Below are 27,350 nucleotides of genomic sequence, written 5' to 3' on the forward strand. Positions count from 1 at the left end.
AAAAAAAAAAAAAAAAAAAAAGGCTTTCAAAATAAACCTTTTAGGGAAAAAGAAGAAACCTGAAGGAGGACCACAGATGAGGGATCCCTATCAGATGTCCAATAGATACCACATATACAGAGAACATTAACACCAGCAATATTTCTACAGTTGTAATAGTCATATTGGTAGTAATTGTGACAATATCGATAAGACTCAAATTTCACGTTCATGCCATCAAATTTTCTCTTCCCCAATAGTCTTCACCAAAATGAAGCCTATTTTCCTCCTGGGGTCCACATTAAATCATTGTTAAAATTATATGAAAAGATTTACATGAAATCCTCCAGTGTAAAAGCATTAACATGATTTTAAAATGTATTGCATAAAATTGTTCAAAGTAAATGTGCAAACATGATTACAGAAGAGTGACATAGTGTTAAATGAAGTTATTCCAACATAAATGTATTACCAGGATTATTATGTGCATTTTGACTTGTGTATCATGGAAACTAAAGAATGATGGGATCATTTTTTAGCTTTGCTGCCCTAGAAATGTTTCTCAGTGACATGAACAGATAAATTTAATCTAATGTGACCCCGTCTAATCCTGCTGATCCTGTCCTGCTTCTCCTCTGTCCTCCATGCCTCCCTTGCTGCAACATGATACACCTGCAGATGCATTCCTTTATTGTGTTTGTCTTGTAAGTCCAATTTCTTTACATGTAAATGTCTCGGACTCAAATGTTTCATCCCATCAGCCATTTGATAAACATATAAGGCCGTCGTTTGCTTCTGCATTTGGTAGTCTGCTACTTTATTTATTTGGGGGAGGTGGTGCCCCTAAGAACTGTGCAAAAATTCATGCTCTTCATGGGTAACCTCACAACCATACAGAGGTATTTGTGAGCTGGGGCTTTGATTGTGAGACTTGAACAACATGTTAAATATCCATAGACCCACAATTAAAAGAAATACTAAAAATATTTTAATGTCACACATGTTTTGTTAGTATTATTTGCTGACTGGTGACTGAAAACCAGTTAAATGGAAGAAAAATCAGGAATGATGGGAATGACGGTGAATGGTGTTACCAAACAGCTTTTTATTTATTTATTTTTACAATGAAAGGGTGCTTTTCGACCCTATTATGGTGTTTTTGGGACTTTCTGTAGCTTATTCAATGACATGTATGTCCTGTCATGGTTTCTGCCCTGATGATTGATGCTTCTACCTGCTGAGATAGACGTCAACACCTGATCTGGGAGAAGGTGGCATGCGGCCTAGCTGGTTCCTGCCACTTCCGTCACCGTCACGATGCTCAGACTATTATTTATAATACCTTTGGGTCGGCTCAATAAAAACCGGCTGTTCATTTAGGCTCCCTAATGACCGTCTCCTGAAACCGTGCGTTCGTGCACTTCAGCAGTTTGCGGGGAACCACTGAATCATGGGAACCACGGGGATAATACGCACGTCGTCGTTGCCACGGCAACCACAATACGTTTCTGCGGATGAGGTCATTTGTTACGCGGACGGTTGCCGTGGTTACAACCTAGAGAGGGCGCTGCGGAAGAGCGCTCACGTACAATGACGCAGGGCGGGGGCGTGCCCAGGATGCGCGCTGCGCAAGGCTGCTTGTTGTTCCTGCAGAGAGGCGAGAAGATGGCGGCCGTGTCGAGCGGAGGTGCTGCTGGGTCTACCGCGGCCGCGATTACGCATCCTTCCCGAGCGACCCACGCAGGCATGGGCTCCCAGAACAGAGTCCAGCCACCCTCCGGCCTTAACCACTCCAGTCGTACCAGCACGGCCGCTGGGTGCTTGACCAACCCGGGCCACACTTCGGCCACCAGGCCCCCCCCTGCCCGTGTGGGCCACTATGAAATCGAGCGGACCATCGGCAAGGGAAATTTTGCGGTTGTCAAACTAGCCACCCACATCATTACCAAAGCAAAGGTAAGGGAGGCCATGTCCTTGCGGCACCGACCAATGGTCACAAGCTGTCAGCGTGTCTTTAAAGCTATAATGGAGCTCGTAGTCGCGGAGGACGCCGGGGCCTTCGAGCGGTGGAGACAACGGTCAGCCCGCTCTGGTGACACCTCTGATCCGCGGAAGGAGGTTCACCTCTACGGGGATACTGTATAGGATATAGCATCAAAATCCCCTTCCTTATGATGCAGCCGAGTGCACCATGTGCAGCAATTTCTAATGAGGGGAAAGGAGGCCTTTGTTGGGGTTAATGTGGCAGAGGACGGGGAGAAGGGTATCGGCGAGAATAAAAAGGGAATCAGATCGTTTCCACTCTAGTAGCTTAGCACAACTAGCTTATTAGCTGTTTGGCTAGATGCTGATATTTCATGCCAGCACGACTTTTAATGTTGCTGTTCAGCAGCAAATAGACAGCGGGGGTTGTGAAGTGCGGTGTGTTTTTGGCGACATTGAACTTGAATTTGAAGTTGCTAAAAGAAGATGACAAAGAAAAAAAAAAGAAGATTGGCAGATACAATCGAAACTAGCCCTTTCATTTCTTGTCCATGTGTTCGTTTGTCAATTTACGCCGCTGGACGGGTGTGTGTGAGAGGACTTTAAACCTTTTAGACGGGGCATATAACGTTCCTTTTTGCTACATTTGCATGGCCGCACAGATGTTGCTGCTGTAAACTAGCAGAGAGAGCTCAGTGCAACTTTAAGAAGAGCCTTGCAAATGTATAAAAGTTCCTATTTAGAAAAACAACCAACCTGGCGATGTCTGTACTGCAGAAAGTAACGAGTAAATGGCCTGTGGAGTATATGTAGGCTTTCCTGCTCTTTTCTGACTGCAGCAATTGTCTGGCCTCAAAAGTCGAAGCACCAGTACAAATCTGTCTTTATGCATTTGCACACATGCACAGAAAACACAAACCTCTGCTTAGCATGTGGAGCAGGGTTAATGGACAGTGACACATTAAAGCTGGATTAATGCTCAGGACACTATATGCCAGGGGAGCGGTGACACTAGGCAACTATGTTGTTAAAAGATTGCAAGAGCTAATGTAAAGACACGAGTGTCAACCGACAGCTAGCATTTAGACCCTAGAATTGGTGTTTTATTTGTATTTGTGGACTTTCATCCGTCTCTTGAATTGGCCATTGAGAAACAGGAAATGCATTGAAAGGTGGAAACCAGCGACACTGGTCACAGCCCTTGAACATGAGGTGTAGAGCTCCAGTTCTCACCCTCTTCAGGGGGGGTCCCCTCCAGCTCTTGTAGGTCTGGCGAGAAGCATCATCAAAGGTCCAAAAACGACTTGAAAGGTTATCGCAATGGAAAATGCTTGTTTGGGGTTTCTATTAGTTACTTTGTCTCTGTCTCACTCTGTGAAACTGCACGTTAACTCAACTTTATTATGTTTTAGAATGTCGTGCCGCGTTCTTACATTTTGTGATTGAAGGCCAAACACTACGTCTTTATCTTCTTGCTGCATGACAACCTGTCTGTGGGTGCAAATAAAAGTTACTCCGACTGACCTCGGACTGAGTTATTTATATATTTTTATATTTTTCTGCTTTAACAGGGCGGCACGAGACCACAGGCTTAAATGTCCCTGTTGTTGGAAAAAAATCAATCACCAAGGCCTGAAGTGAAACAGACCAGTTTATTACACACCTGTCTCTGCTAAAAAAAAAAAAAGAAGTGAAAATGTATTGGCACATTAACATATGTCCTGAAACTCCTCTGAACGCCCTGGGAATTACACACTGAGATTAAAGTGTGATGGGGTGTTTAGGAGGTGGTACCACATGGTCTCAGCTGATGATGATGCCTGCAGAGCTGCCAGAGGGAGACTCAGAATTCTTGCAGATCCTTTTAGTCATTCGGATGGAGACTCAGTGGACCCTCCAGAGAGGGTTGTGTTTTCCGTAAAACCCTGTTGTCACTGTTGTTGGCCGTGTGTTTAGAGGTATTGTCTGTTTGGAAGGGGAACCTTCAGCCCAGTCTGAGGGCACACAGGAACTTTGGGGTTAACCAAAGTGACCATTGGGTTCTTGGTTTCATCTCTTGGCAAGAACCAGTTCCCCTATTTCTAGGTGTCAGCTCTGGGAAATATCCTGGTTGTTCCAAACATTTTCTGCTCTGGATGAGGGAGGCTGTCGTGCTCCCAAGAACCTTCAGTACCGAGTTTTATTTCCTGTCGTCTTCCCTAGTACTGTGTCTCGATGCATCCTGTCTCTGAGCTCCTTCCATTTGACCTAACACCATGCTGACGTTTCAACCTTACAGACAAATACAGGTACCGTCGAGTCAGGCATGCGGGTTCTGGATAGCAGTGTGTTTTTTTTGTCTGTGTAGAGACAAGCATTAAGAGCCCGCTACACACCCAGTGCTGCAAACATTGCTACGACACACTGGCACGACGTGTGACATAAATGTCCTTTGCGTAGTTGTGATGGTTGGTCTTTCCGAGACTCAGACGCCTGTATAGCAAATATTTTCTCTTTCACATGTCAGGTGGGATTTAAGTTGCGTGTCCTCCAGATAAGAGCAAAGTGTTACCGGTGTTTATGCTCCGATGTTGGTTTTTGCAGCTCAGCTCATGTGACCGTAGATTTTTGCCACTTTCGCATCCATCAGAGGCTCACAAACCACCTAAAACAGTTCCGCTACACATTCTTAAATTCCAATACAATCCTTTAAACTCAACCTTGTTGATATTGTCTTTTGGCTCATCTCACAATGTCGTGAAAGTCTTTGAGTCATACCAAAACGCTGTTTACAACCCCGTCCTGAGTGACGTGCACCGAAGACGCGCTCGCATCGCTAAGAGATTCAAGTACTGTTTATTGGTAGACAAATCAAATGGCACCTTTGTTGTGCAGGCCGTGCTGTGCAAGAAGGCATCAAAGTGGAGCGTTGATGTCGACGGTGGTTGGTTTTTAATGAAGGTTAACGTCATCCATAATGGCATGAGAGCAGCACCACATTGTTTGTGTGTACACCTGCGTCAGCGTCGACTGTAGACATTACCGCATCGATCCAGCTTTCTGCTCTGGATCAGCCTCATTATAACCGTGTTAAGCGCGCCACGCTGCTAACTGACGCCGTCCTTGGAACGCCACAGATTAGTTGCAATGGGGCACCGTTGGCCCTATAAGAGGCCGGTGAGAGTGAATGCATTGATCCAGGGTGCTGAATGAAACACTGCATAACTAGTTCTGTTTGTATAATTATGTTACGCAATGCTGGAGTGCTGCTTCATATTTTATTTCTGAAAATAGGTCCCCTTTTGTTTGCACAAATGGTCAAAGGGCAAATGGGTCAGGCACCCACTCGTGTACCACCAGGGTCACATCTAATCTACACTCCACACAACCTTTTCTGTTGGTTTCGGATCTAACACGATTACCGTTTATCATAACGGGTCCTCCCAGTCGTGAGAAGCGTTCTGGCTGTAAAATATTTGCCTGCAATCAGATAGAATGCCTTAATTCTAAATGAAACGATTCCCCAAATAATTTAAGTAGAGGTTTTTGGAATGACGTGTGGTTAAATCAGGCTGATGATTTATGGGTCCGTGGTATCGTTGCCTGACAGTGACTGTTAATTTCTGGGAAGTCCTAAAAGTTCCCACCTAACAATGTGCTTTTTTGGGGAAAAGTTTTGGTTTAGGAGAAAGTTTTTTTTAATCCTTGGTAAATTATAAATGTTCCCGCAATAAAAAGGTTTTTTTTGTGGTCAGATTTCATTTCATTTTTTTAAGTTGAAGTGAAACCGGAAATGGCATCTAAATGGGCTGTTTATGGTGAATTCCTTTCATTAAAAAAAAAAATCTTTGTTGAAATCGTGATAATATTCACCAATGATTTGCCACATTGCATAATTTACTAATATTAGGCACCGCGCAATGTTTGGAAACTCATCATTTATGGAAGTCTTGTTCTTTACAGTGGTGCATAACAACAATAACAACTAATTCATAACGGCTACACATAGATCATTGGTTTAGATCAATAATCTGACTGGGACACAGACATTTCTGCTTTGAAATACCTGAGACTTGTCATTCTTTACTTGTTGTTATCCCTCTATTGCCCGTTTGTGCTCTCCTCTCTAAGCATTCGTCCTCCTTTCTTGTCTCCTCATTCTCCAGGTGGCTATAAAAATTGTCGATAAGACTCAGCTGGATGATGAAAACCTGAAAAAGATCTTCAGAGAGGTGCAGATCATGAAGCTGCTGAAGCACCCCCACATCATCCGCCTCTACCAGGTACACGTTCGCCCTGGTCCTCAGAGCCACTTCACGCGCCTGAGACGTACGGTCCCGTCTGAAAAGGACAAATGACGTGCATGTGTCTCTCCAGCAGGGTGTGATTTCACTTGACCCCCGTTTTTGTGCTCTGACCCAAAGTTTGTTCTTAATCTCCATTTTCACTTGACAAAATGACGGTGCTGCACTCTGCAATCTATTTCAAATGTGCTGTTGTAGTGTGACACGGCTGTAATTGGTGCAGCTAATTGTTGGGGTGGCGGATATTTCTGTCCTCGTGAATGCACTCTGCCATCTGCAGAAGTGTATTTGGTCTAGTTTGATGCTTGGAACACCGACGTGCAGGTATTTGCCTGCATTTGATCGAGTGTATCAAACACAACCAGCCACCACTGCTCGAAATAACAATGTTGATTCTATTCTCTGCTCAGAAACGACGTTCTTTTAGTCACTAGAAATCAATGCAAATGACATAATTGTATTTATTAGAATTTAGTTTTTCAAAAGTTTGAAATTCTTTTAATGTGGCCAACAATCGGAGCCTCTTTGCTCAGAGTCTCATGGGGTGGAAATGATATCGTCCTAATCATTACCATCCAGCCACACATGGTCTTTTTGTCAACAGAATTTGATGATGAGCAAGACCGTCTTCTCTGGACATTGTCAATAAACCTTCACATTGGGTCCCAGATCCTTGAACTGGCTTCCTAGACTATGAGTGGGGGCTCAAGCCATGCGTCGCCGCTGTATTAAACAACTACATGAGAATCAGCTGTTGGAGAGGAGTGTTTGATAAACCACTGCATGTTTAATGATTAAATAATGTTTAAATGCGTTACGCCTTAGTCATGCTGTTGTGTAATATGCGAACCTCCTACCACCCAGTGTTGGTCTGTCACAGAAAGTGGGCCTTTTTGTGTTCTCAGGTGATGGAGACGGAGAGAATGATCTATCTGGTTACAGAATACGCCAGCGGTGGAGAGATATTTGGTAAGAAACTTCTTTCTTTCTTTCTTTTTTTATTGCTGGTGTGGAAATCAATTTATTTCATTTATCGGGATAAAACGAAAGAGTTTATGTCTTGTGTGTGTGTCTGCAGACCATTTAGTGGCTCATGGCCGTATGGCAGAAAAGGACGCCAGGAAGAAGTTCAAGCAGATTGTTGCTGCAGTTTATTTCTGCCATTGCCGCAACATTGTCCACAGAGACCTAAAGGCTGAAAATCTGCTTTTGGACCACAATCTCAATATCAAAATAGCAGGTTTGTGCATTTGGATGTTGCATTTAGAGGCATTTGGATTCAAATTTTACGATACTATTCAATAAAGTAACTGACCAGCTCTGTTAGAATCCAAATGAGTTTCATCACGTTCTTCTACAGCAATTGATGAGCGATATCCTTCTTTTCTCTGATAGACTTTGGCTTCAGTAACATGTTTTCAAAAGGACAGCTCTTGAAGACGTGGTGTGGCAGTCCACCCTATGCTGCACCGGAGTTGTTTGAAGGAAAAGAGTACGACGGGCCTAAAGTAGATATATGGGTGCGTGTTGTGTTTAAAAGGAATCCTTGGATTTAGTTTGAAAGCCCAGTGCTCATTATCTGTGGTCCTTGTCTTGCAGAGCTTAGGTGTGGTTTTATATGTGTTGGTTTGCGGTGCTTTGCCTTTTGATGGCAGCACTCTACAAAATCTGCGAGCGCGAGTCCTCAGTGGCAAGTTCCGCATCCCCTTCTTCATGTCCACAGGTAGGACCTCTGCCTTCATCTTTTCCATCCATCTAGACAGTGTAAATTCAGCAAGTTTTATTAATATGATTCACATTCTCAATTAAGCACTTTAAAACTTCAGTTCCTGACTGGAATTCAGCAAAAAAGGGTTTTTGTAAGGGTTATTGTTCTTCCCCCGACTCTTCTTCTTTGTTACCTCCACAGCCTAATGCTGTAGTGGTGTAAGTCACCATCTGTGTCTTCTTCTGCAGACTGTGAATACCTGATCAGACACATGTTAGTGCTGGAGCCCAGCAGACGGCTGACCATGGAGCAGATCTGCAAGAATAAGTGGATGAGGCAAGGAGACCCTGACCCCGAGTTTGATAGGGTGAGAACGATTTTAAAGCATCAACACGGTAGGAGCATTTACTCCAACCAGAAGAGAGCTTCACTCTGAGACCCCGTCATTTCTAGAGCAGTTTGAAGCTGTATACGTTTGTATTTAATCTATATCTAAAATTATGAAGACTCATCAGATGACATCTGTCTTTACCATGAACATTAATTAAGCCCGGGAATAGAAACGATGAACATTTTTACTCCCTTTCAGTCCAGCCTTAAAAGGACCAGCTGACATCATGTCAGTGATTCTATCGTTGTTCCACAAGTAAGAATGTTGACGTTTCAAAACCTAAAACCAAAGTTGTTTCAGCCTGGACATTTCATACTTCCTGAGAAACTCCAGCATCTGGACTAGGCCCCTCCCACTGCCGCACGCACCATAGGCGCTCTATATGTGTTTGCGCCTTTTTTAACAGACAATTTCCTCCGTCTACAATGTTCGGTCTACCTCTTTCTATGGCTTCATCCCCATTTTGGTGTATGTCTATGCCTCACATGGGATTAGAATAGCCGCAGGTGTAAAGGGATCTGCACACCTAGTGAGCCAAGACCTTGGGAGGATGGGCTGGTGTAAACCAGCAGCGCAGAGAAGCCACTTCTGCAGGACAGACATGTCATTCATGAGCGAAATCTTCGGCTCAATGGCCAAAAACCTTCATCCCATTGGGAAAAATGGGGGGAAAAAAATTGACAAACGAACACATGGACAAGAAATGAAAGGGCTAGTTTTCGAAAAAAGTCGCAATAGGCAGGTAGAAAAACAATGCCACAAATTCGGATTAACTACAGCTCTGATAATCATTCACTCATTCTCAAAACCTTTGGCCACGGCCGCCGCTGTAACAGCAAACCAATCTTATCTCGCTCTCTACAATAGTTGCTTCTTCGCTGCTGTTTTATTTGTCCTTTAAAGATATCTGACGTGTATTGCGTCAGTTCCCATAGTTTGGCTCGTGCACAGGCTCCAACTTGAGTCTGTATTTATTAGATGTTTTTATTCCAATCCCATTAACTAATAACTGGTCTTGAGGAAGTCATTTAATCTCTCTCTTCATTTTTTTCCCTTTGAAGCTGATAGCCGAATGTGAGCAGGTGAAGACCGAGAGAGAGACGGAGCTCATCAGTGAGCAGGTCCTCATCCTCATGTCTGAGATGGGTTTGGACCGTGAACGCACCATTCAGGTTGGATGCAGAGTTTTCCCAGAGTTTTGCACTGTTATATTTGAGATCTATTCCAAATTCAACCGAGGGGCATTCTTCTTTTTCAGTCCCTACAAACAGACATCTACGATCACTACAGCGCCATCTACAGTCTGCTGGCGGACCGCCTCAAGAAACACAAGACTCTGCCTGTTGTCCTGCCGATGCCACGCCCCATTAGCTATCCTGTTAATGCTGTACAGGTACATCGTTCAAATGTCCTGCCTTTGCTTTTTATAATATCCATACTTGATTTTTGATTAAGATCAGAAGCTGCCTTATTTTCTTCATTCGATTTTTATTCATTTAAATGAAAGCACTTTGCATTTACATGAAAAGATTTCTTTTTTGTTTGAATTTGCTCCCACAAATGAAGGGTTTTTAATATTTGTGTTCATTCGTCATTACAATCAGATTCAAAATCCAAATGCTGAGTAGACCACATCCTCTCAAATCAAATCAAATCAAATCAAATCAAATCAATCTTTATTTATACAGCGTCTTATACAATCAAAATTGTTTCAAGGCGCTTATGAGAAATAAATTAATAAATTAATTTAATATGATGTCAAGAGCTAATTTTGCCCTATAAGTCTGCCTAATGCATCTTCGCACAATTAATAAAACAACTGAATTAAGTAAATTGGCTTTAGCTCCCATCCGTCAGACCTGCTGCACTAAGAAGATTGTTGGTAATTTGGTGTAATCCTTGCTTGACCTTTTGTGTGCATGTGCCCAGCAGACGGATCCACAGGGCAATCCTGTTAGCATGACTGTTCCTCACGTCCAGCTCATCAACCCAGAAAACCAGATAGTTGAGGTGAGTTCATCTGCTCTTGTCATCACTGCATTATAACATACAGGCACTGGTCCCTCATGATGGCATCATGTGATCATAGTTTTGCCGATGCCTCCCTTTTATTTATTGACTGTAAATTGAATGTTGTGTGCGTTTTAGCCGGACGGCAGCATGGCACTAGACAGTGACGAAGGAGAGGAACCTTCTCCTGAGGCCATGGCTCGTTACCTTTCAATGAGGCGGCACACTGTGGGGGTACCAGACCAAAGGTAAAGCACGTCCGCGCACCTCTCTAAGGCTTGATGCTGGCTGTGGTCGCATACGAAAGTGAATTTCAATCATTTTTGATAGGCGCGATGTGCTGCTGCAGAGATGTGAACAGCTCAAAAGAGATAATGTAATAAAGCCAAACATAGATATAAATATAGACTTACAGCTAACCCCATTCACTTTTTCTATTTCAGCGCTTCTGTTCAGTGCAGGTGAAGTTGTAATTGAATAAGAGAGAGGGTTAAATCCACTTAAGTCTTCAGAGGATCTGTTGCACTCTGAAAACACTTGCACAAGCCCTGCATACTGTCAAACATCGGTTCATCATCTTGTTTTGCATGTTCTTTATTTTATCTACGTGATGAGGCACTTTCTATTTTCCAAATCTGTATAAGTTTTGATAAAGAGACTCATAATTCTCAGTGAGGCACAGTTACCCCTGCCCTGACACGAAACCCTCTCTTAACCTGATCATGAACTACCCACCCCTTTATACTTACAAGAGTCACAACAGCATGGATTCAACTTCCAAACTATACAAACTGCAACAGTCATATCGCCAATTTGATGGAATGTCTCTGGATTTCCTTATTGCTTCCTAATAATGGGAATAGATGCTATATATAATGCTGCCCATCTTCTGTAGTTTGGATCTAAATTTGGGAAGTTGCAGAGTCTACTCGGAATGACGCACCCTCTACCATTTTGGCGGGAAGTTGCTTAGCATTCCACTGAAGCATAGATGACGTTAAACACGTTCACGTTGCCGATAGGCTACGCAGAAGCATAATATGCCCTTTATTCTACACACACAGCACCCAGTAAACATGAAGTCATGTGCATGACCTCCACTGCTGGCAGACAGATAATTTAGTCATTCTTCACTGACAGACGTTTATCCCCCCTTTAAATAGATGCTCTGCATTGGTGAGTGGATAAACAGTTGTAACAGTTTATTAAAAAACTTCAGGCTTCAAACAGCACTGCTAATGCTCACTGTTCCAGCAGTTCTTTTCGAGAATACATGAATTTTTATTTATTCAGGCAACTTTTACCATATGCTAATGCAGAGTCCCTGCAGATGCAGAGTAAATCAAAGCGTTTCAGTAAATGACAGCTTTCAAGTCATTACACAGTTCTTGTTGGAAGCTTGTGCTCTAATTTAAGGACAGCAGCAGAAAGAAAAGCCATCATCTTTGAGCGTCTCCTGGCACCTTAATTCATACCATTAGCTCACATTTGTCTGTAATTTGGCACCCATCCATTTACAAATGCTTACAAGTGATCACATTTCTGATGGCTTTTAAAAAGGGGCGTCTGGCCTTTTGCATGTGCTGTCTATCTTTTGGAGAGGTTCATGGTCCTCCAAAATGTAGACTCCTTGAGAAATGGGCTGATAATGATCCTGAGAATCCTCAGATCATGATGCTGAATGGACCAAGGCAATCATGCTTAATCCCTGGAATTTGAAATTAACAGATAATGGCATAAGTGTATAGAGCACATGGACAAGAAACCACTCGAGAAACCGGGTTCTAAAGTGCTTCATCCTAGCATCAAACATTTTAGCACGAAGGTTTTGACTCACATTTCTCTTGTACCTCATCTTAATCCAGGGCGGAGATGCAGGAAGACTTACAAAGGTTACCTCCAGGTTTCCCACGTGGTGCGGTGCCCCAGCCCTCGTTCCCCCCGCTGGCCCCAGTGATGGGACCAATGCACACTCTGATGCCCACACAGAGCTTACAACCCACACAACAGCTTGAATACAAGGTATAAACTGTTAGGTTGGGTTTATTGTGTGAGTATTCAGCTAGTGTTAGAAGTCAGGTTAGATTGTGACTCATTTACCCTTACATTTAACACTTTTTGTGTGGTTCCCACAGGAGCAGTGTCTCTTACAACCACCAACCCTCCAGCTGCTTAATGGCATGGGGCCACTTGGTCGGAGAGCTTCTGATGGGGGGGCTAATATTCAGCTACATGCTCAGCTACTTAAGAGGCCACGGGGACCATCACCACTTGTCGCCAGCCCGGTGAGGATTTGGATTTCTCCCTGCGTATATTACTACTTGTGTCCTCATAATAACCCAGGAAGTGGTAACTGATACTCGCCGCCTCCCTCAGCACCCGATCCCCGCTGTCGCACCTGTGGATGAAGAAGGTTCGGATGGAGAACCAGACCAAGAGGCAGTACAGAGGTAATCCGTAACGGCTATAAACAGAGGGAAAACTCCGCAGAGGTGCTGTCTGAAATGGAAAGTTTGGAAGCATAGTAACCCGTGACAACCATTAGATACCAGGTTTACTGTCCTATTCGGCTTTTCGTCATTTATCAGTCTACTCACGGCTGCCTGGCTTAAGTAGGAAGTTAATGTCTGATGTATAAAATTATGATGAAGGAAAAATTATAGGTAAAGAGGTAATTCTCTAATCACTGCACAAAGAGAAAATAACTCTCAGAAGAAAGTAATTCAAAAATTTTGGAAACAAAAATCAGACAAATTAGTGAATCAATCACCAGATTAAGTAATGATTGTGGTTTAGGATATAGGTTTTCCACTGAGAATCTTCTGATGTGACTTCAGATTTGCAAATGTAGAGAAGTCCAGGTCTTATGGTCCCAGCTGGTCCTCCTCAGACAGCACCATCTTCTGATCATGCTGGTAACCTGGGTTGCTGGGAGTGCCTCTAGGCTGCTCTGCTTTTTGGCGAGGGAGGTGACCACTGTGCTCTGGCCTTTTCCCCATTTCTTCTGCTTTCTGCCACACTTCCAAACCAAATCTATCACCAAATTCTGCCCACTTGTCTCTCTCTGGCCAGCAGCTTCTTTGGCTTTCTTATCTCATTATGTGGCAAATTATTCTCTGGGCTATTTCACTCTTTCTCACACAGCTTTGCTAACTCTGAAGCTTGCAAAATCAGCCATTAAATTTAAAGCTGGGTGTTCTTGGATAGCCTAAGAGTATAACATCAATCTGTTACAAATTTAATGTTTTTTGATTGGCAAACATGATGATGAATGATGGCACCCTCTGGCAGAGGTGGGAAGGGACGGGCCTTCCCCCCGTTCATTAGCCATTGAGGACAGAGAGCTGACCAGCGCTGCTTCCTGTTTCCGATCCTCATCCCCGTCCTCCCCCCTCCCTGCGGCCCAGGTACCTGGCGAACCGCTCCAAGCGGCACACGACGCACGCGCTTATGAGCACTTCACATGGCGAGCCCTCAGCAGAGTCACAGCGGCCTCAGGGCCCCCGCCAGAGGGTGGTCTGGGCCCCCGACACACACACCCGGTGAGGGGACACGCCAGCTCTGAGCTGTATACGCACAAACACACTCAAACATTTACCTTAAAGAATAAAATTACAATTTCAATAAACACAGGGCTGCTTTTGTTGAATGTGTGATCAAACCACTGAAGGCTGTGTACCTTCCAAACACTTAAAGCTCTGGAATGGGTGCTAAGCAACAGGTACTTCGCCACATTAATTCAATGTAAGCTTCTTAATATACAGGTATAACTTCTGCCTTTAAGGTGCACCTGAGCAATTCAATTTAGGAAGTTTCAGAATCTAAATATGTTGTAATGATTTCCAGTATCCTCACTGGTCCCCACACACAGTACATCAGTAACACGTGTTATTCAATTTAATCATATCAGGTAAAAGAACCTCAGTTGCTGAAGCTCAACTCTTTCAGAGCAGTAATATTAACGCGTAATAGTTTGAATTTGTAGGGCTCTGTGTTCTATAAGAGGAATAAAGTAGAAGGTAGTTATGATAAATAGAAAAAAAACCCTCAATTAAATAAAAAGAAAATGAAATGGAGCACTAGTTTGATGCAATCCCAGAAGTATTTAGTTTTAAGATGGTTAATTCACAAACCGTAGCATATTCTATTACAACTACTGGCTAACTACTGTTAATCTAGGATTGGTCCAGTGGACAGATACTAATAATAGTACTGGTTAAAGAGATTGAATTAACGACACCATTAAAGAGCAGCTGGGAATCCAGTCTGACATTCAGACGGAGTGGATTGAGAGACAACTTAATCTCAAGAGAGACAAAATGCTGTCCAGGATGAGCTGAGCGTTCTCGGACGGTGAACCTGTTTTCAGATGAGACCGTGACGCATGGGTGTTGCGTTTGTGACTATCCTTTCATTCTTAGACATTTGCCCTTTTAGAGACACCACAGAGACATTAACTTGGTCCTCTCAGTTGTCCTGCTGTCACTATTTTGGCTTTTTATATCTGGACTTGCCCAATTGGGTTTACACTCTTTCATGGACCATTGGGAGGCTTGAGAACCTCAGGCATGTTTTGCCCAGATTGAACTGTGTTATTAAAACACCACGGGCTCTAGAGGCCTCGGGGACATAACAAGAGAGCACTATTGAGTGGGCAGTTGAGAATCAGAGTTTTATGGTCAGAGATGGAATCCTTGAAAGCGCTGTCATGAAGTCAAATTAGGTAGAATCATTTAGGTCCAAAGAGAAGCTATTTGCTGGCTCAACATTTGTGCCATTTATCATGGCTGGGATTGTGTAAATGGAATTAAAATCCAAAAATCCAACAGACTAAAGAGTAGTCATGGTTTCCCCACGGGTCCTCCCACAGTCTTCTTGATGGAGACTCTGACAACCAGTCTAAAATTTGCACGTCATGTTGTCTGAGTTGATGGATTTACCCTGGAAGATAACTGGCAATTCTGTCATTTTAAGTGTCCATTCCCTGGCTTGTTGCTCGTTGTGTTCTTTTGTGTTCACCGTGTAATTTTTTTTAAACTTTTATATATTTTTAGGCTCGTTGGTTAACATCGGGGGCTTAACACCTTTTGTCGCTACATGGGATGTATAAAGCACATTTGAGAAACTCAATCTTTAGGTTTTAGGCTACTGTCTTGTCTCACGTCTGTCTCAGATCTGATGTTGAAATGGGATGTTTTTGTAAGTATACAGAACTCTCCTGCAGGACTGACTGACATCACCTGTCATGTGTTCATGCGTGCTTTTGTCTCCGTCCACATGCGTTGTCCGCCTCCTATGACTGCCAACGCAGGTCCAGCTATAAGGACTGCAATACCCTTCATCTGCCCATGGAGCGCTTCTCGCCTGTCAGACGGTTTTCTGATGGGGCGGCCACAATCCAAGCTTTCAAAGCCCATCTAGAGAACAGCAGTCTCATCAAAAAACTCAAACAGGTATGTTATTTTTCCCCTTTTGACAATTATGCTCAAGCTATAGTAGAAAGATAAGAATTCCAAAGTGGTATAAAACAATTTTATCAATAGAACAACTATATTTCCCACCAAGGAATACACTAAAATAAAGGAACCAAATCTTTGTCCCACAAAGCTCTGTTAAACTGTATTTACCCTTTTAATTCACCTTACGTCCTAAGGATTAACTAAAATGGCATTGGAATAATGGTTTTAGCCTCGGTGTCATGAGAGGCCACAGCAAAGTCTAAGTAAGCGAGTTGTGAAGTAAGTTTTGAGTACCGGTAAATCAGAAAGTAAAAGATGGAATTAACTCAGGGGTTTGTCTGTAATAGAAAAGAAACTTCTGTTCTGGGGACTGAGCAGAGATGGTGCTGAAAGTGTTAAGTATCTACAGTCTTGTTAGCATTTTATTGTGAGTTCTATTCTTCTGAAGCTTAAGCCTCTCTGGTGATAGTGTTTTGTGCAGTGCCATCACCAGCAGACACAACAAAAAGACACTCACCAGCCATTTCAGAGGAAGAAATAATTGATGGAAAGAAACTTGTTCTGAAGAACACGGACGCCTTAAGCAGTTGGGATGAATTTTTCTCTCCAGACTGCAACTGTTGTCTGGGTTCTGCAACATCACAGCTTTATGGGAGAGTGATAAGGAGAAAACCTGTTTTTATCATAGCAGATCGCCATTGCAGTTACAGTCAAAGCAGCAGTACTGTGTGAATCGTGGACGTGGCGGCATCACAGTGTGGGGAGGCTTCACGGCCACAGAGCCCATTAGAAGATGGAAAGTCAGAGGAAATGAGACAAAAAATAGAGAAATTTTGGTGTTGCCTCCACCTGTTATTTGGAAGATAATGTAAAGTCGCTAAAGTAGCAACGAGTATGAGTAGTTTTCTAGTGAGAGATCTCAGGCCTGATGAATTTGTGGCTGTGGTTTGAAAAAGGCTCTTGTGCAACCAGGTTTTTTTTAAATGCAGTAAAATTTCTGTCCATAATTTGTGGTCTAATTAAGAGCTATTCCTGCCATCTTCTCTCAAATAAATCTTTCTTTTTTTCCCATTTCTTTAATTTAAAATTTCATAAGAGCATTGAAACATTGTACTAAACTTTAGAATTTTAATTTGGGCATGAGTTGATATGTTACATTTTCATTTTGCTTGGTTTTCTCACCAAATATATCTTCATATATCAGAGAACCTTCAGTTAGCATCTGGGCTACCCTGTTACCTGCTACCCTGCTACCTCAGGGGTGCTGCTGTGTGTTAATCCACCCCAAAAATTTCGACATTTATTTTTAAACTCAAATCCTGCCGAAACACAGCACACACATTTATTTTGTTTTAGTCATACTGGGTTTCTTTGATTAGGTCTGTGCTCTTTAGCGTTCTTTTCCATTTATTTGGACACTTAATTCTTTATCAGCACTATTAAAACTAGAATGAAGCTGTAAAACCAGGTTCAACATTTTATGTGGTAAATGAACATGGAGATTCAGCATGTCCATCCACGCCTAGTGGGATCCACACTTCACAGACGTCAACCTCATGCTGCTCCACATAATCAAGTCCTGTACGAAGGTCCTACGGAGCCAATCTACAGAGTCAATCTTAGTTTAATGGTAAATAATAATAATAGATAGATAAATCGAGTTGAATGTAGACTGTTGAGAATGCGCAGTCATCCTCTCCATCCTCCACGGAACCTACGACATGGCTGAACTGAGTAAGCGTAGTGGAAAGCTCAGTTTTCGAGGTAGCCGCATAGCTGGAGAAGATGTCTTCGGAAGTGTATCCATTTAAAAGCCAGTAGCATCCTTTGATATCATAATCCTCCCTAATTGACTTGTATGTGATCGGTGTAGATGTCGTTAGAGAGTCGGTGTAGTGACTTTTCCGTGTCCGCGCAGGAATGCGAGGAGCTTCAGAAAAAGTATGCTGCTCAGCAGGATGAGCATTTTCTGGAGCACACCCAGCAGCAGCATATCCTGTACCAGCAAGAGCAACAAATTCTCCACCAGCAAATCCAAGTGAGTCCTTAGATTTATGCACTGGGATGGAGAATTCTAGTTTTCTTCAATTGAGACTTCAATGGGGCCTCGGCTGCAATCTGCTCTTTTTGATATATTCTTTTGTGTCAAATCTAATGCCGCCCTTGCATATAACCAAATCTTGTGTTTATGAAACATGCAGGGTCTGTCATTAGGCCACGTAGAGAGCCAGCCCAGTCATCTAACCCACCAGCTCCAGAGGTATACATTCACCCATTATTGAACATCGAACTTGACGCTGTGGTACAGTGCTATCGACCCAAATGTTACATCACCGTTGTATCTCTCTCCTCTCCTGTCCACCCCCAGGTTACGTATTCAGCCCTCCAGCCCTCCGCCAACACATCCCAGCAACCACCTCTTCAGACAGCCTAACCAGAGTCCTCCACCTGGCTCTGCAGGCATAATGCAGGGGCATGGTAGGTGATTCAGTGTGCCTAAAAATGCTGATCATCCGACTGCTTTTTAGATATTTGTCTGATCTGTCTTATATCAGCTTGTTCTTGCACAGACTTGCACACTAGCGTATTGTAGTGTGTACATAAACACTGCAGAAAGGATGCACTTTTTGCCCTGAACTGATTATCCGGATACATGGAATCAACTGTAGAGCTGCAGATTATGCAGGTCTTCAAATCGCCTAAGAATATGTGTGTGTGAAATTTCTAAATATCTTTTAACCCTAAATGTTTAGGTAGTCAGCCTTTTTAGACTAATTAATCAACAGGTTCCTCTTTTAAACACCTGTCAAGATAAAAGACAGTCTTATTTGGGTTACATTTCTTCCTGTTTTTTTCCCGTCCGACCTAAACGTGTACATTTTTTTAAGATAAGATAAACTTTATTGATCCCACATCGGGGAAATTGACATGTTACAGTAGTAGCCAATATCGATACATTTTGGTGGGAAATACTTGAATGATATTGATGGATTCTTAAAGCTAAACATACCCTGGGTGCTGAGTTTTAAGGACTTTAAACACAAAATTAAAGATTTAAAAAATAAAGGGAGTGTGAAAATGATCAGTGAAAGGCCAATTCAACAACCTGGTTCAGAACATGACTCAAATCAAATTGGATGGGCCAAACTTCTGTGAAGGTCCTTAAACCAACTCATAATGTGGCCAAGTAGCACCTGTGGCCTGAACATGCATGGACACAGTGACACATGATGTCCCAGACGTACCCAGTTGCCCCCATCAATGCTTCCAGGAACTGGTGACACCTTTTAGGCACAAGAAGGTGGGCGTTGGCCTGGATCAGGAGTGGCCCGAAGCACCAGCATATGGGCTGATGATGGGAGTGAGGGTCTAATCCTGACTCTGGCAGTGCTGCTTCTGCTCCTGTCAGAAGGAGCAGATGGTGGTTCTGCTGCTGGGTTGGCCCTCCCCACCTCTCCTGTTGTACTGGCCTGTCTCCTGCTACATCCTTCATGCTCTCGACACAACCCCTCCCCATCCCCAGCCCTACGGATGTGCTGTCCTGTCCTATCTGAGCCATTTCTTTGGGCTGCGGATTGATTTGCACATGTCCTCCTTTCTTAGCAGGTCCTTCCTCAGTCCAGTATCAGCATGGTACTCCAGTGCTCTATCAGGCTCAGAGTGGCAGCCCGCCTGCAACAGGCTTGCCCAGAGTTTCTCTATCAACCAGTCAGCAAGGGCCAACTGGTCACACCGCTGTCCCATTGGCCCAAGGCATACCTCAGCCACAGCAGGTGACCTGTCGTTGGACACATTTCCCAACCCTCATCTGCTCCGAATTTTAGTAATCTGATTTGACTATCTGCGCAGGTGACTATTCAGGTTCAGGAAGTGGAGCTCGGGGGCGGAACACAAAGGCAGGGCGGCTTTTTGTCCACTCCAGGAGGTCACAGGGTCCTGGGGAAGCAGTTGAGCGCCGACAATGCCGAGTCTCACAGGTGACCCCTCGCATCCCATCACCTCACTGTGAAGGTCCCAACAGTATAAATGGACTCTGTATTTTTTTTTCCCATCTTTTCTATATTATCTGCTCGGACTCTTCATTCTTTATTTGGTTGGTTTCAATTACTATCGGTCTATCACTGTATGTAAGCATTTCTTTTCCTGTTAAGAGATTTTGTATGTTACTGCTGGTCAGGTGACAGATCTATGCTAACTTGCAGAAGCTATTTTGTGTCTGATGTAAAATGATATAAATCCTTTACTGAGTTTTACCAAAACGAGGTCCTCAACACCCTCTGCACTACAACTTGGTTGGGTGAGTGGTTGGATGGAAATGTTTCAGAAGTATATGTAGAGTAGACAAGTCATCCTGTGACCCCCCTAGCTTCATTACCAGGACTGCCTTCTGGGGAAGTAAAACTAATCTTTTTCCTTCTGCTAACCTTGAAACACCCATTTGGAGAGCCTGGTATCTACCTTTGTTTGGCTAGGCAGTGTGTGCTGTGTTTGGTCAAGATTTGAGTTTAAAATATACAGTAGATCCCGTCGAGTCTGGGTAGAATTACATTGAGTTTTAGTTAAACTATGACTCTGTGGTGTTGGTGTTGTCGTCCGACCAACAACCCTGAAGTAAACAGAACAACACACAAACACATTCTGCTCATAACTCACACGTCTTTTGAAACATCTGTATAAAGTGTGACTCCTTTGAGAACACGGTACAGATGTATATCCGACCTTCTCGGGACTTTCTTGCATAAAAAATTAGATTGATTAGACTCAAATAACATTGTAAACACAAATTAAAGGGCAGTTTTCAATAAAACCTGGTTTTACAGGTGCCAATAATACATTTGTAATGCACTCACTGCAGTTTCAATGTCTTTGGCGGTAGCTACAGATGACGCAGTTGTGACTTTAGAGTCTACTGCTGTTAGCTAATCATCCTCTGAATTCCTTTTTATCTGCAGTCGCAGCCTCGGCCGCTTCACCTCTGGTTACGAACAGGTTCAGTTCAACCCCCAGCTGTTCTCCAGCGATAACCCCTCTCACGGCACCTCTGCGATGGTAGGGACCTACAGCCCTTACCTCCAAGGTGCCTCCCTCAAAGTCCCAGGCCTGGAAGGCTACCAGAGTGGGGTGGTGGGCACTGGCAGCTACGGCAGCCCTTCAACACTACAGCAGGCCTTGCTGTCCCCGACTCCTCTGGACTACCGCCCACCACAACAGCACGTCACTCCCACCCTGCAGGGTCTCCTCTCCCCTCGCCATTCTTTAACAGGCCACGCTGACCCTAGGCTGCCCCTGCAGGACTTGGCTGCCCTGCTGAAGAGACAGAACCCCCGGCCATGCCAGGGGACCCCCACACCACCCAGTGGTGCGCCCCAAGAGTATGGAGAAATGCTGCTTCTGCGCCAGATGAGCCAGGGTGAGAGCTTAGATCCGCCCCAAGCTTCCCCCGGGGGTCAGCATTACCACCATCTCCTCCAGATACGCCCCCCAGACATTCAGTCACCGCAGCACCCGGCCCAGCCACCTTGCCCCAGCTTACCGCACTCTGAGAGCATGGAGGAGGACGAGACACCAGCGGGCTACCACCACCCGCATGAAGGACTGCTGACAAAGGCTGGTGAAGGTAATGAGCTCCTGGGGCCACCCAGGGGGGGCACCCCACCCTACAACTCCCCTACTCACAGGCATGCAGGTTATATCAGGAGCGCGCCAGCAACTAGAGGTGAGAACCACATAGGTTCTTCTTTCAATTAAAATGTTACCTTTTCACAAGACATCAGACACTGACAAGCCATTTTCTTTTATTTACTTTTCTGCTACGGCTGTTACAAAGTAGTATTTTACAGACTTGTCTCATCTGTTCCATCAGAATCCGAACATGTGGAATGCAGACCCCCCGGACAGACCATGGAGGTGCCCGATCATAACGGTATTGGCTATCTACGAGGCCCCCAGGGTGAGGCCTACAGGTCCCGTGGACAACTACAACGTCACCATACCATCCAGACGTGTGACGACGCCTACGTGAGTGAGATGCCACTGCTGAGCTCCTTCCAGCTCTACACCCGACCAGGACTTTCCCCACATCTGTTTCTTCATCTCAGCATTAGAAAAGTCTCTAATTGATCCGGAGTATTTATCACCTCAGATTCACTCAGTGCTATCAAAGATTTCAAGCCTGTTCAGTGCGACACCTTGGCTGTGTCCGAAACCACCCCCTATACCAGGGGTGGGCAAACATTTTGATTCGTGGGCCACAATGGGTTCTAACATTGACAAGGGGCCAGACCAGGAGCAGATGGATGGATGGAGTGCTTTGGTAACCTCACCTCATTGGAGAAAAAATACACATCTTGGGATATGGAGAAAACATGTGCTTTAATTTCAAATGAAAATGAAGAGAAGCATTACAACAAATATCTGACTTTGAATGAGTCTTAAAACACTTAAAATCAAATGAATAAAATGTGCCTTTTTAAAAAAAATTAATAACCATTTCTATTTTAAAGCACTGAAAGTTCTGTTATCCTTCAGGATATCACCATCACTCTCCTCCTGACTGTCTTTTTTCTAGTGGGAAAACACCAGAATGCAGTGAAAATTTAACATTAACAAGGTTTATCATTTAATTATTCAAGTTTGGCGGGCCAGATTAAAACGTTTAACGGGCCGCGTGTGGCCCCCGGCCGGTTTGCCCATGCCTGCCCTATACCCTACATAGTGCACTCAATCGTGTGGACGCCATTTTGAAATAGTGTCCGAATTCTTAGTGAGCATCGCGAGTGCACTCAATGTATCCCACAATGCACTGCAAAAAGTAGTGTACAACCGATGCACCCGAACTCGGTAATATCAAGATTCAATTCAAGATTCAAGAGAACTTTATTGATCCCTTTAGGGGGTGTCCACCAGGGAAATTAGCAACTTAGCAAATTAGCATATATCCCATCAGCCTTTACGGTATCACGTGGTAATCTGTCGATGGCGGGTAAACGAGCAGTAATGACGTACAAATCTATGTAATATTATGTTTTTATTATTATATGCTATTTGTTTCACATATCTTACTAGAGCGTAAAATTCTTTCACTTTAGTGGAACATTGCTGCCTCCATTTTAAATATGTTTTTTGCCTTTATTTATTTATACGCGACTATAAGCGTCTTATTAGATTACGTCACCGGAAATGTCACCGGACACTAATTATTTGAGATAATAAGGAAGTGTTATGTTATTGTTATTGACATTAATATTTTAATCTATTATTATTATATAAAGATTATAATAGGGTAAAATATTGCATTTTCAAAGAAACGATCGCTGAATGTGTTTGGGTATGTTTCGGATGGGTTAAAATAATTAAATGGACCTGGCCACTTTCCCGGGGAACGATTCGTTATTATTATGCGACAACATTACGTCATTTTACGTGCGCCGTAGTGTCCGAAAGCTAATTTTGAATTGAGTGCGCTACGTAGTTCACTCAATCCATGTCCCCCATGTAGTGACTAGTGAATAGGGAACGAGTGTGTGGTTTCGGACACAGCCCTTGTCACCACTGTCAATAACGTGTATTCCTCCTAATGCTTACACAAGCGTGTGAATAAGTACCTTGTGATAATATTGCACGTGTCTTTCCAGGACCAGGCAGACTCCATGTCGGGCATGAGCCTATTGGCAGGGAAGGCCCTGAGTTCTGCTCGCATGTCTGATATCCTGAGTCAGACGTCGCTGACGGGGAGCCAGCAGCTCCAGCAGCGTGAAGAGTCAGGTCAGCAACACGACACCGTCCTCTGCAAATGAGCCCACAGCATCTAAATAAAAGGGCTGCTTGTCTTGCAGTGTGTGACGTTGAAGGGGAGCTCCACGCAGCAGCCTGCTACCCTTCCTCCTGCACCAGTGATATGCTTCTCACTTACAAGCCCCCTGACCTGCAGTACAGCATGGAGCAGGCTGGAGTCTAGCACAGGTACGCCTGGAGCTTTTCTGTCCATCCTGTGACCCTTCCAGGTGTCGCTTGGTGTTTCCTGTCCCTTCAGATTTGACTTGGTAATCAAGTTCCCTGTGCTCTCACTCACAGGTGGAGGGGGTTCCCTGTGTACAGTGGTCCATATCAGCCATCCTGAGTTGTCTTGAGTTGAGCAGCATCATGCCAAACCTCCATCCTGCCTGAGCAGGGTCCGCCCTCTGTCCACCCGTCTACACCTGTCCCCGTGCGGGCAGTCTGCGGGGTGAGGGGGGGGGTTAACTTTAAAAGGGGCGGGTTGTGGGGGCTCACAGGAGAGGCCTCAATGTTCAAGAAGTGCCAGCTTTACCTGCACGGACATCCAGGAGTCATCGCCACAGGTGTCCCCCGTTTCACCTCATCACAGGGAGATTGGGGTTCCCCTCCTCTAAGCCAACAATCCCACCCCCACCCCTTCCCCCTGCGCAGATCCCAGCCCCGCACCCTCGTGTTGGCTTGCATCATTACGTGCCTCATTGGCTCATGGTTTGTTGTTTGCTCAAAGTCACAAAGAAACATTGCTGCCACAAACCCAAAGTATTCACATCAGGTGTGCGTGCGAGTGTGTGAGAGAAGAGGGGATGGTGGGGGTGTTGGCGCTAACCGCCTCCCGCCATCCCACAAAAGATCATTTCAGAGCAGGTTAAAGGCTCTGGGGTGGTTTGGGTGGAGTGATTATAGCTCAGTGACATTACGCAGGATAAACCAGCTCTCAGTTTTCTTTCCTTCAGTCTTTATTTGGAAAAACCATTTTGCAGCTGATGTCTCAAAGGCATTATGGTCAATATTGTTACTCTTATTGTTATTACTGTGTTCTGTAAAAGAGGTTTAATTATAATAATTATTGTTATTATTATGAAAGGCAGTTTTGTGTTGCAAGCAAGATATTTTTGGAGTTCTTAAATAATTCTGCACTTTGAGTTCCAGCTTATGGAAAATCATTTGAGTGTTTATTATATAACCTTTATATCAACACAGATTTCTATACTAGTTGACATTTTTTGATCACTAGTGCTTCTACTGGATGCCAGGAGTCGCGAACTGTTTTGCCCTTGAAAAGCACACGAGGCGTGGACAGGAATTCTCGGCCATTCCTATTGGATTGAGTGAAAACCAACCGAAGGATGATCAGCAGTTGCCTGAACAGCCGGGTTGTAAAATGTAAATTGTTCACTCGTGTCACTATTGCTGTGATCACCTGCAGTACTGCTGAGAATACAAATACTATTTAAGCCAAATACGGAAGCAAATCTGTCAACTATTATAGGATATGCAAGTTCGAAATGAAGGATATGTAATAATTTTTTAGCTCTCCCTCTGTTTCCACCCCTCCTCTCTGTATCATCTGCCCCTCCACCTAGTGTTTGCCCTCCTTTTCCATCCTCCTTTCCCATTTCAGTGAAGATGTGTTGCATTGTGGGTAGTTTTACCAGCTCCTTTCCTTGTACAGTGATGCCATGTATAGAATGCTATTGCAATCTATTTGTTACTTTTTAAGATGTGGCTGAGAAGGCTTTTTATATTTTTTATCTTTTTTTTTTTTTTAATGTTGAGATTTCTAGTCAGAGGTGACAGTAGAGAGACGGTGCTCTTTCGGCGTCACAAAGATGGTCATTCGTTTTACTGTTATATAATAAGACACTTGAATAAGAGGAGTTATTATTTTGTGTTGCTTTAAAAAAAAAAAGTATCATTTCAATTGTAGTTGTTGTGACTGTCATTCATGTTGATGTTGGGCCTGTTATTCTGTTGGGAGGGCGGTATGGTTGGATGGGTGCTACAGAGACTATAAAACAATAAATGAGGGAATACCTTGTAAAATAGCTGACATATCATCCTGACTGTCTCTCTGGCTGCCCTGCCTGGCTGTCTGTCGATGAGCTGACGCCTTATGGACATGTCTCCTTCCCCTGAATGAACCTTGGCACTCTGGCAGTCCAGGGAGAAACTACAACTGCTCTCCAACTGTATTGGTTGCTCCGTGTCTGGCTCTTACATCGCACCGGGCACCACGGCAGAAGACAGACTCGATATTATTTTGTTTTGTCCTCTATATACCAAACCTTGAATATCAGCTTTGGAGGGACAGTGGTGCGAACAGCCAAACTCCACTTTTTTTTGTGTGTTTGTATCGGCCGTTTCTCACCACGCTCGGCTGCACGGATGACTTTTCACATGTCCGAGAGCTGTCGAAGGCGTCACACGGTGCCAGCGCTTTCCATCACACCCCAGTTCATGCCGAAAAAGTGGGTAGTGCTTGTAAATGGAATACACAGACGCTGTACCTTTTCATCCCAGCCTTAAGTAAATCAGCTCTGCTCGACTCTCAGCTTTATTTTCTATAGGTTCATTTTGCCGTTTGTTTTGTTTTTAATGTTCATTTCTGTTCAGTACAAAAATACTAAAAGTGCAACAATGATAAAAAAGAATATCAACCAAACTGAGATGAAAATATATATATATACACACATATATATATATATATACAGTATATATATATATATAAATATAAATAAATAATTTTAAAAGGTCATAATTTTGCCCTGGATTGTGTGTTTTGATAAAACAAGCTGTTAAAACACGTGATATCGTCATGAATCTTATATTTACCGCATTTTCTACTAAAATTTAGCTTCCGAGCATGGAAGGCAGCGACGTGTGATTTGCAGCTTGACTCATTAGGTCTTTGCATGTCAGGGTTAAGCCACTAATCTCAAATGTCTTTACATCCTATAACAGACTTACAAGTGTAGACCATGACGGTGCTAAAAGCCCATCGTGTGTGTGTGTGTGTGTACTTACGTACGTACCTATATAAAACACTAGAGCATATTCACACAACATTCAACCATCCAGTCCACCTATGTCACTTAAAAGCTCCTAAGGTCATGTCCTTAATCTGAGTGAAAATGTAAATATTTGTAGCACCTGTCTAGTCGTCGTTGACCACATTACAAGTATACGTTCAAACATTTACACAAGAAAGGACAGCTTTGATTTAACTTGATTCTTTAGGGTGAAATTGTCTTTGGTTGTGACCTTTCTACATTTGTGATGCTCTGACCACATTTTCCACAGAGTGTTGTTAAACATCTGGAAGGTAGCCCCCACTTATAATGAGGTAGTCTGGAAAAACCTGGAAAAGACTTCAGCGTCGCTATGACAACATGACTTTATCGTCTGCTTGTCTTCATCACATTTGAAGATCTCCACTGGTTTCTTTGGGGAACCTGAAGTTAAGTTCAGCTCATCTTTATATGGAGGTGAAGGTCAATAAGTTAAAATATCAAAGGTTAATTTATGTTTTAAAGTTAAATCGAGATTTATTACACTCCCCGATATATTTGAATTGCTTCCCACACCACGGCGAGGAGGCTTGTGCATCTGATTCAGGAATCTATATCGGTGGAGGACTGATACCCTCAGCAGGCTCAACCATGCTGGGCAGGTTTCTAGACAAATTTGACCCTCTGGGTGGGGCGCAGGGCCACCAGTTCCATCCCATATAAGAACAGATTCCTACAGGAAGTTCCAGATCT

The 27,350-nt window shown here is 43.7% G+C and overlaps 1 protein-coding gene across 4 annotated transcripts; it reads left to right on the top strand.

Annotated features, from left to right (window-relative positions):
• Positions 1-1,554: 1,554 nt before the first annotated feature.
• sik3 (SIK family kinase 3) lies at positions 1,555-26,347 on the top strand. Of its 4 annotated transcripts, none has more exons than XM_057049192.1 (26): positions 1,555-1,935; positions 6,108-6,224; positions 7,151-7,214; positions 7,324-7,485; positions 7,641-7,765; positions 7,845-7,968; positions 8,202-8,320; positions 9,406-9,516; positions 9,603-9,737; positions 10,274-10,354; positions 10,493-10,602; positions 12,220-12,376; positions 12,490-12,639; positions 12,731-12,804; positions 13,762-13,896; positions 15,666-15,807; positions 17,732-17,851; positions 18,015-18,073; positions 18,182-18,291; positions 19,417-19,586; positions 19,663-19,790; positions 20,766-21,529; positions 21,677-21,831; positions 23,448-23,577; positions 23,649-23,775; positions 23,887-26,347. In XM_057049192.1, exons 1-25 carry the CDS (start codon positions 1,570-1,572, stop codon positions 23,768-23,770), a joined length of 3,930 nt encoding a protein of 1,309 aa, XP_056905172.1. In that variant the 5' UTR covers positions 1,555-1,569; the 3' UTR covers positions 23,771-23,775; positions 23,887-26,347. The 4 variants fall into 4 exon arrangements, with proteins under 4 accessions (XP_056905172.1, XP_056905173.1, XP_056905174.1 ...); XM_057049193.1 differs by having other exon boundaries at positions 19,420-19,586; XM_057049194.1 differs by having other exon boundaries at positions 10,277-10,354.
• Positions 26,348-27,350: the final 1,003 nt, after the last annotated feature.

Source organism: Takifugu flavidus, chromosome 12 (assembly GCF_003711565.1).
Source record: "Takifugu flavidus isolate HTHZ2018 chromosome 12, ASM371156v2, whole genome shotgun sequence".
Classification (NCBI taxonomy): Eukaryota; Metazoa; Chordata; class Actinopteri; order Tetraodontiformes; family Tetraodontidae; genus Takifugu; species Takifugu flavidus.

Excerpts from the sequence above, each read along its gene's own strand:
- sik3 (XM_057049192.1), top strand. The coding sequence starts at position 1,570 with ATGACGCAGGGCGGGGGCGTGCCCAGGATGCGCGCTGCGCAAGGCTGC. Across the intron at positions 7,766-7,844 it reads GGCCTAAAGTAGATATATGG|AGCTTAGGTGTGGTTTTATA; the intron begins GTGCGTGTTGTG and ends CTTGTCTTGCAG. Across the intron at positions 19,791-20,765 it reads GACAATGCCGAGTCTCACAG|TCGCAGCCTCGGCCGCTTCA; the intron begins GTGACCCCTCGC and ends TTTTATCTGCAG.